Source organism: Lytechinus pictus, chromosome 5 (assembly GCF_037042905.1).
Source record: "Lytechinus pictus isolate F3 Inbred chromosome 5, Lp3.0, whole genome shotgun sequence".
Taxonomy (NCBI): Eukaryota; Metazoa; Echinodermata; class Echinoidea; order Temnopleuroida; family Toxopneustidae; genus Lytechinus; species Lytechinus pictus.
The window spans coordinates 51597175-51606591 of record NC_087249.1 but is presented as its reverse complement, the minus strand read 5'-3'; the positions used below and the strand labels follow the sequence as shown (position 1 = coordinate 51606591).

Genomic DNA, 9417 nt, shown 5'->3' with positions numbered 1-9417 from the left:
ATACAGACTCTGAATGGATACTGTGTTTCACTTTATTGCACAAACTTGAAATCTCCCTTGTTGAACTTTAAGAATGAAAATGCGTACAGACTCTGAATGGGAACTGTATCTCACTTTATTGCACAAACTTGAAATCTCCCTTGTTGAACTTTAAGAATGAAAATGCGTACAGACTCTGAATGGGAACTGTATCTCACTTTATTGCACAATGTATATCACACAAGCTGAAAGTCTTCCATGTTGAACTTAAAGAATGAAAATGCATACAGATTCTGAATGGGACTGTATTTTACTTTATCTTAAAGTCTACCATGTTTAACTGCTTGATTCATCAAACCTTGAATTATTTTTTATTATTATTATTTTTTTTTTGGGGGGGGGGGGTGAAGGTGAATCCAAGTAACATTATGAAAACTGTAAGTGTAGTATTGCTTTTAATTTTTTTTCTATAATAACATGCATCTCACTTGACATATGTCTTTAAATTGACTTTTTTTCATTAATTTGAAAGAGAAATTATTTAAGTGGTGATGACTAATTTTTGTTGTACTTTACCTTCATTTCCATGACACAGTCGTAACCCATATGCTTACCTGACTTTAGAATTGTATTACTTTTTCACCTGTTTATTTTAGCACTTGAACTTTTAATAATTTCTAATAATAGATCTGTATGTGCATATGTGAAAATAATATGTTTTTAGGCTTTGCAGTTTGCTTCCTTGTCATAGTTTGCATACTGAGTTTGAAATTCGTTTGCTGCGAAGCACAGGGAAGCCGTCTTGTCGCATTCGCACAATGCTTGCTGACATTCATTATTGGCTGAAGCATCTGAAAGAGAGAAGTGTAGAGCCAACAAGAATTACTGGATTGGTAATGATATCTATCGTTGTATAATGCCTACTCGGCTTGTTGTATGCAAGCAAATGTGAGGCTTAGCATGCGATATTTGTACCATCGCACTGAAAAAAGAGGTAACCTCTTTGCTTATGTTTAAAAAAATAATTGCAGGGTTCCCAGCCCATCAGGGAAATCAGGGAAAATTACTTTACTTTTTTCCAGTCAGGGAAAAATCAGGGAATTTGATTAAAAATACCTCAAATCAGGGAAAAATGCGTCAAATGAGGGGAAAATCAGGGAATTTTGATCAGCCCAAAAGTCGAAAGCACAGTAGTCAGTCAGAATCTGTTATATTTTGTTGCGTATCAAAACAACATCCATTAAATGACTGGTTATGATGGTAATAATTAGTTTTACATTATTGTTTTTATACTGAAAATACATGTGATTCACTGCAACAACTTAGAAAACATGCGAAAATGGGAATGGTTTAAATAATTTCAGGGAATTTTTAAACTTCATCAGGGAAAAGTCAGGGAATTTTGATTTCTTGAAAAGCTGGGAACCCTGAATTGGATACCTACCGCAGACAATGGTAAGTTCATCAGCTGTATAATACCAGTTCCAGGGTGCATGGCAGGAGTATGTGTAGTCCTCCCAATATATGCTGACATCAGATGAGCAAGGTCCTCCTTTCTTCTCCTCCACATCACCATAGCAGTTATCATGTACCTGACAGCATCTACAAAAAAAAGTTATAAGTTTTCAGAAAGAATTTTTAAAGTAGGTTTGTTGCGATCTTTATGGGGAAATACATTACAACATGATGACACCAGACACTTAAAACATGAAAATCCCGACATATATAGGGCTCTGCTAATTATTATTTTTTTAACCATCGAATCAGATGCCAAACATACCTTCGATTGATTTTCAGGCGAGGGATTTTGAAATAATAATTGTACTTGATGAGGTGATGGGAGAATATGCATAGCAATGACATACATGTAGCTTTATTTGTTGTAAATATTGACTCAACTTTATTTGATTTAGAAAAGCACTCAATGGATGTTACACACAATGAATAACAAGTTCCTCTTTTTTTATTAATCTGTAACACGAAAAGATCGCGCCGCAACGTTTCATGACTTTTTCTTTCAAGACTCTGGCAACATAATTTGCTACGCAGGGGTACTTAGTTTCCAAAATTACGCAGCATTTTCTTAGTGCTTTCGTTTCCAAAATTGCTCAAAACTTGTTTTCATGTACAAATCAAATGCAAAATTGCCTTTGCTGATTAAACTCAATTAATTTCATCATAATTAATTTGTGGTCACAATAATGTCCCCAATGATTTCCATAAAAAAAAAACAATATTACAATCAACGTCAAAGTACAAAGAAATGCATAAGGAAATTAAAAAACAATAAAATGCATAAAAAATCAATGTGATATTGAGTTTTTAAAGGTATATTGATCAGAATCCTACAAAGAGTCTTTGAATAAAAAAAATAGCATAGGGGCCTTATTTAGTTTAGAGCAAACTTTCAATTTTACGCATGAATTAGCATAATATTGAATTTTTGGTAATGAGATTTATAACGCAAAGTATTTGATCTTGCAGATTTGGTGATTATGCCGTGGGTAATGTGCATACTTAATTTTGTGAGCAATTGTGTGGCCAACAACAGAGATCTCAAGGGGGGCGGGGGCTGATTCAATCCCCTTCTAAGTCTTCTTAAGGCCACCACACACCTTATGACCCGACTGGTATACGACTGGTCTGCGACTGAGTGAAGGGAAATGTGACGTCACAGAACTTGTCAGCTTGAAGGTCGCAGACCGCTCAGAGAGAAGTCGCTTGGAAAATTGTAAGGATTTGACATGTTGAATCCTTATGACTGGATCACAAGCTCAATCCAACTTCCAGCCAATCAGACAGCAGAGTTGCACGATGCTTATATGATATACAACGCACATACGCAGTAGTAAGCGCCATTTTCTCAGTTGCTATTGCAAAACGCAAAAAGCGCATGCGTGAGTCACAGACAACATGGCAGTCGGATTGCAAGGTGTGCGGTGTTGGGGCTTATGACTACCTTGCGATTCATCTCTACTCACTCAGTCACAGACCAGTCGTAGACCAGTAGGGTCGTAAGGTGTGCAGTAGCCTGTGGCCTTTAGTCATCAAAATAGTATAGTCTTTTTAGGGTTAAGCATTGAAGTGAAAATGTTAACAGCATTTTGAAATTTTGAAATTATTTCCAAAAAATGACAAAGGCGTGATCCAGATGAGTGAGATGATGATGTCACATGACCACTTTTTTGTATGTTACATGTATATGAAATCACGAAAGAAGATTTCAATTTTTCTCTCCGGTATTGAAAATATGGTTTGATTTTTGTGGAACAGTAATGCAAGGAAGTGATATTTTATTCAAGTCCATAAAAAAAAGAGGAAAAGATACTGGAAAAAGGGAATGCTCCAGCCCCTACTTTTTTAGTGACCATGTATAAAAACTTGATTTTGTGCATGCTCAGCCCCCACTTCACACCCGCATATGTTCCATGGCTCCAGTAGTATACCAGCTTTTAAAGAACTATATGCAGAAGCGCTCTCACAAATAACTATATTGAATTTATCAGTTTCTGGAAATAATGATATTTTACTCATTGTTTAGGCAATTTGACTTGATTCCATTTCCTTACAAAGCAAAACGAGGCAAAATAATTTTTTTTCCAATAGTTATGTGAACTAAACGATGACAGTGAGTATTATCACAATAAAGGGAGGATCACTTACGTATCAAGTGAGTCTACTGGGGTCCCGGAGCCACCGAATCCGCAGTAACAACCATATCCATCATATCTGTAACTGTTGGAGTTAGTAGCACATGATGACATGTAGCCAAAATTGAAGATGCTATCCTCTTTAATACGACTGACTGAAGGACCAGCTGGAGAATAATGATCATAACGATGATAGTAAATATTGCTAAATGTTTTTATAATGAAAATACATGATACTTGTATAGCGCACTTTCTATCTTGATTAGATGCTCAAGGCGCTTCAGAGCAGAACAACAACAAAAGCTATTTACATATAATACATGTCTGAACAATAAGTCAATGTTCTATCAAAAAGCACTCTTACGTTTTCAGGTTGCCCTTTAAGGTGGACACTGAAGTCTGGGTTTTTGGTTCAATATGATTACACTGCGTGATTAATTCCAAGTTTTGTGCAAAGGTTGGCATTGTCAAAGATAGACATTTTGTTATCCAGTCAAACGCCCCCCAAAAAAACCCATGATATATAACAAAAAAAATCGCCTTACAATACACATTATAAGTAAAGGAAGAGAGAATTTTAAATTATAAGTTTGATGCACAGAAAACAATTGAACCCTTATAGTTTTCTTTTCATAGTTTTCCCCCCAAAACACTCTTTTTAATATTTGCACTTTATTTTATTTTCTTCCTTAAAAATAAAAAAAATCTTTAAAATTTATTTTCTTTTTTTTTGTTTTGAAATTGTATAAGTAGCTAAATTAAGTAATATATTAGAAAATGATACATGGTTGTGTTCATTTGAAACTTGTCTCGCAATAACAATATGTTAGTAAACTTATTTCAACATTTTGTATATTCATTCATGATACCACATTCTAGAACACTAACAGTGATTCTTTAAGATGTACGACATACATGTATATGTCTTATATTTATGGACCCAAAATGGCATTCAAATTCTTTTGATGAAAAATTAGTAGGTACGCATTGAATTAACAAGAGACCTTGCACAATAATCGACTAAAAATGGTGGTGAAATTATGAGTTCTTACCGGATGCAAACGATATGAAAATCACCAGGAGCTCTATGCTGATTTTCATGTTGAGGCTTGCTAGACTAGGCTTGCTTGACAATGTCTACAGTATGTCTGATGACCTTAAGCAAATATCTCGCTGCAATGGATGTTGCGTTAGCTACTTCTGTGATATTTATAGAGGTCAGCTACGAGTACTAGTTTAATAAAAAACAAGGTATATAAAAGAAATTAAAATTATGCCACAGTGTTAACTTCAAAAGCAAGTCAAGGTGAAAAGCTCAATTCAATAAATCATCCACCTGTATCCACAAATTTACTAGAGCTCTAATGAATGAGATATTTTTTATGTATGATAGAAAAGAAAATGAATAACAAATTGCCGATAAAATTGTTTGCTCACAAAACCATAGTTAAATGAAATATAATCAGGTATAGCAGAAACTTGATTGAATTTTGTTTGTGGATGAGAGATCATGTGGCATATTTTAATTACAAACACATTTTTGATGGTACCCGTTTTATTTGTGGTTCAAAGTTAAAACTTCAAAAGTCTGCCAAGTTGATACGCTTGATCAAATTTCTATCAAGCAGTAACCACTATTCCTCTGATATTTTATCGTTCATTTTCTTTGCAGATGATTCAAGTTTGTATCATTCCCACAAAAATCCTGAGACCCTTTTAAAAACAGTTAATAGTGAACTGAGGAAAGTCACTTTGTGGATTCAAGCAAATAAATTATCTCTAAATATGCAGAAAACAAATTATATGCTCTTTAGCAACACGATAAGAGAAGTTCCAGGTGATGTTATATTTAATGATGTGTTAATAGATAGAGTAAAGACGACCAAATTTCTGGGGTTGCATATAGATGAAAAACTGATTTGGAAAACCCATATAAATCATCTATGTAAGACATTATCAAAAAATAGTGGTGTAATATACAAATTGAAATCATTTTTCTCTACTGATATTCTTTGTATGATGTATTCGACACTAATTCTCCCGTATCTCAATTACGGTGTTCTTGCATGGGGTAATTCTCTTAAAACCAATCTAGAAAGGGTGTACTTGATTCAGAAAAGAGTTTTAAGAATTGTTTGTAATGTTAACTATCGCTCGCATACTACCCCACTTTTTTATGAGCATAGAATTCTAAAATTACAAGATATCTATGATTTTCAACTTGGTACTCTAATGTATGCATACAATGCAGGCATCATGCCACCAGCTCTGGTCACAATGTTCATGAAAAATAGTGACATACATAACTATTATACACGAAATGCTTCTGCATTCCACTTACCCAAGTTGCATACAAGTTCTGCTTTTAGGACAGTTGTAAATACAGGACCCAGGTTCTGGAACTCTCTCAATTCAAATATAAAAAAATCGGTAAGCATTTATACTTTTCAGCGTGTACTTAAAGGTTATCTTCTTAATCGTTATTTGTGAGTTGCTCTAGGTTAAGATATGCTTTTATATACTATGTTATTTAATTTTGGAGCCTATAAAACTGTATATAAGACTGGAGAATGTTATGATATATCAATATCTATTTATCTTGTATCTTGTCTAACTGGATTCTTCTGCAGAGGGTCAGCCCATGTTCTTTTTTCCTTTTGTATTCTTTTCTTGTGTTTCTTTTACCTTTGTCATGTTTTGTTTTTTTACTTTACTATTATTATTTATACATACGATCGTCCTCTTTTTTTCATGCCATGTTATCCATACTTATTTCCTCTTCCATCATATATCATTATCACTTAATTATATCATATTGTTGTTAGTTTATTAGACTTCATAACTGTACATTCAAGCAATGTATTCTATTAGTGTGTGTTTTTTGTCATTGATTAGTTTTAGTTTGTCTTTTTTGTTTTATTGTTGCATTTTTTTTTTCTTTTGTATTTTTCAAGATATTACATGTCAACACTGAATACTATTCAGTCATGTACTTGAAACAAAGGAGACCCTAGCCTTACAAGCCTTGCTTTTTCAGGGGTTCTCCTTGTCTTTCTCTCAATACGTTTAGTTATTTGCTATGTTTCTTTCTTTTCTACTGTAACAATGATTTATGGTTAATTGATTTTTTTCATTTGTAGAATGTGAAATCATACTTGTAAGATAAAATGTATGTGCAGAAAGAAAGACGAATAAATATCTTATCTTATCTTATCTTATCTCAAATTTATTTCTTTATGAAGAGTGAATAAGATTGATTTTCATGTATATATGATAATGAAATCAGGTATAGCAGAAACTTGATTGAATTTTGTTTGTGGATGAGAGATCATATGGCATATTTTAATTACAAACACTTTTGATGATACCTGTATTTTTTGTGGTTCAAAGTTAAAACTTCAAAAGTCTGCCAAGTTGATACGCTTTATCAAATTTCTATCAAGCAGTAACCACAAATTTATTTCTTTATGAAGAGTGAATAAGATTGATTTTCATGTATATATGATAATGAAATCAGGTATAGCAGAAACTTGATTGAATTTTGTTTGTGGATGAGAGATCATATGGCATATTTTAATTACAAACACACTTTTGATGAAACCTGTATTTTTTTGTGGTTCAAAGTTAAAACTTCAAAAGTCTGCCAAGTTGATACGCTTTATCAAATTTCTATCAAGCAGTAACCACAAATTTATTTCACTGTGAATTAATAAGATTGATTTTAATGTATATATGATAATGAAATCAGGTATAGCAGAAACTTGATTGAATTTTGTTTGTGGATGAGAGATCATATGGCATATTTTAATTACAAACACACTTTTGATGAAACCTGTATTTTTTTGTGGTTCAAAGTTAAAACTTCAAAAGTCTGCCAAGTTGATACGCTTTATCAAATTTCTATCAAGCAGTAACCACAAATTTATTTCACTGTGAATTAATAAGATTGATTTTCATATGACAGAAAAGAAATTGAAGAAAAAAAATGTTACTCACAGAACCACAGTTGAATGAATATAATCATGTATTCCAGAATTTGATTGAATTTTGTTAGTAGATACCGGTAAGAGGTTTTATGGCATATTGCCATTACAAACACACTATTGATGGTACCAGTACCTGTTTTATTTCTGAAGATAAATTGGAAGTAAAGCCACTAGATGACAGGTTCCAAAATAAACTTTTCAATTTATTTGGTCATTGCTGTTGCAGAGATGTTACTCAACCTGACCATTCATATTCCAGTCGTATTCCAATCCTTTTAATACACTTTTTATAAAGATATGATGAAAAAAAAAATTGATGGACATGACAATACCCCGGTAAAATCTGTAGTAGATTGTGCCATTTATCTATCACAACGGGTTATGTGGTCCAGTGGTAGAGCCTTGGACTCATAATCGCAAGGTTGTGAGTTCGAATCCCAACTCTGCCATTGTCTCCACTTTGATAAAAAGGCCCGAGAGTGATATCTGTCGTCTATAATGTCAGCAACTATGACTGATTAACCTAGACGTAAAATGTTTACCAGCAAAATGCTGTCCTGCCGAGTTCCTGCGGGAGTTACCAGAAACAGAAACAGAAACCTCATAATGATAATAATTACCAGCACACTTGCTTATGTAGTGCTTAACACTTACTTTATCACAATAAGCGCTCTACAGTAATGTAGCATAATTACCCTGGCTTTTATAGCTGAGCAGCTGTTATGTGCACTGTGTTTCAACAAGGAATAAATTCCTACCAGGTACTCATTCACCTCACCTGGGTTGAGTGCAGCACAATGAGGGTAATTTTCTTGCTGAAGGAAAACATGTCATGGCTTGGAATCGAAGCCATGTCCCTCAGATTGAAAGAGGAGAGTCATAACCACGAGACCACAACGCCCCAATATTTTTTTAAACATAGCTGAGATGAGTCCTGATAAAGATAGATTTGATCCAGGTTATAATAGGCCTACAAGTGACCTTGCCTATTACAGTCAAATCTTTTGGAACCGTAGAAATCTCTATGACTTGGGAGACATTTAACTTAAAAGAGGTACAAACACATTTTCATTTCAGTTTATTTCCATATCCAAAACACAAATATAATTCAAGTAACATAGCATGCATTGAAAAACAATGTAAAACATTCAAATAAATTACTAGTTAACAATGAGTTTATAAAACAGGTTGGGTATGGAGAGGACTGCTGAAAGCTGGGCTCGAAGATTGCAGTTCCACATTTCATAGCTTTGATTTAAAAATGTCCTATATAATGTCGGGGGCGTTTCTCACAAATTAGAGTGTGGCTGAAAAATTGCACTTAATTCCCAGTTGCATGCTGGGCGTATAACGCATCACCACATTGGTCAGATCATGCTTGGAGGAAGTGCACTACAGCATATTCCACCAATGAGGTTGCTTGTTAGATACTGTGTGCGCATTGTAATTTAAGCATGCCTCTAAGTCACACTTGTACAACAATCACCAGGGGGGTGTTTCACAAAGATTTAAGTCGCACTTAAATGCTGACGCATACGTGACATGCAAAGCGCGATCTTATTGATAGATACGGAGTAGTGTGCGTCCTCATGACGCGATCTGACCGATGTGGTCAAGCCTTTCATACCGTACACAACTCGGTATTTAAGTGCGACTCTAATTCATTCTTAAATCTTTGTGAAACATCCCCCCCCCCCCTGGTCTAAAAAGATGCCTCAATTCGGGCATATAATTTAATTCTGGAACACCGACTTCCACTAGACCAGTTTCTAGTAAATTATTTGAGAAATGGATAAGTATTT

The 9417-nt window shown here is 34.1% G+C and overlaps 1 protein-coding gene across 1 annotated transcript; it reads right to left on the bottom strand.

Moving 5' to 3' along the window:
- Window positions 1–19: 19 nt before the first annotated feature.
- On the bottom strand, window positions 20–4826 carry LOC135154061 (acidic phospholipase A2 natratoxin-like). The gene is made up of 4 exons (XM_064099210.1): window positions 4682–4826; window positions 3643–3796; window positions 1424–1581; window positions 20–830 (listed from the first exon to the last, which is right to left on the bottom strand). Exons 1-4 carry the CDS (start codon window positions 4728–4730, stop codon window positions 700–702), a joined length of 492 nt encoding a protein of 163 aa, XP_063955280.1. The 5' UTR covers window positions 4731–4826; the 3' UTR covers window positions 20–699.
- Between the last annotated feature and the right edge of the window lie 4591 nt (window positions 4827–9417).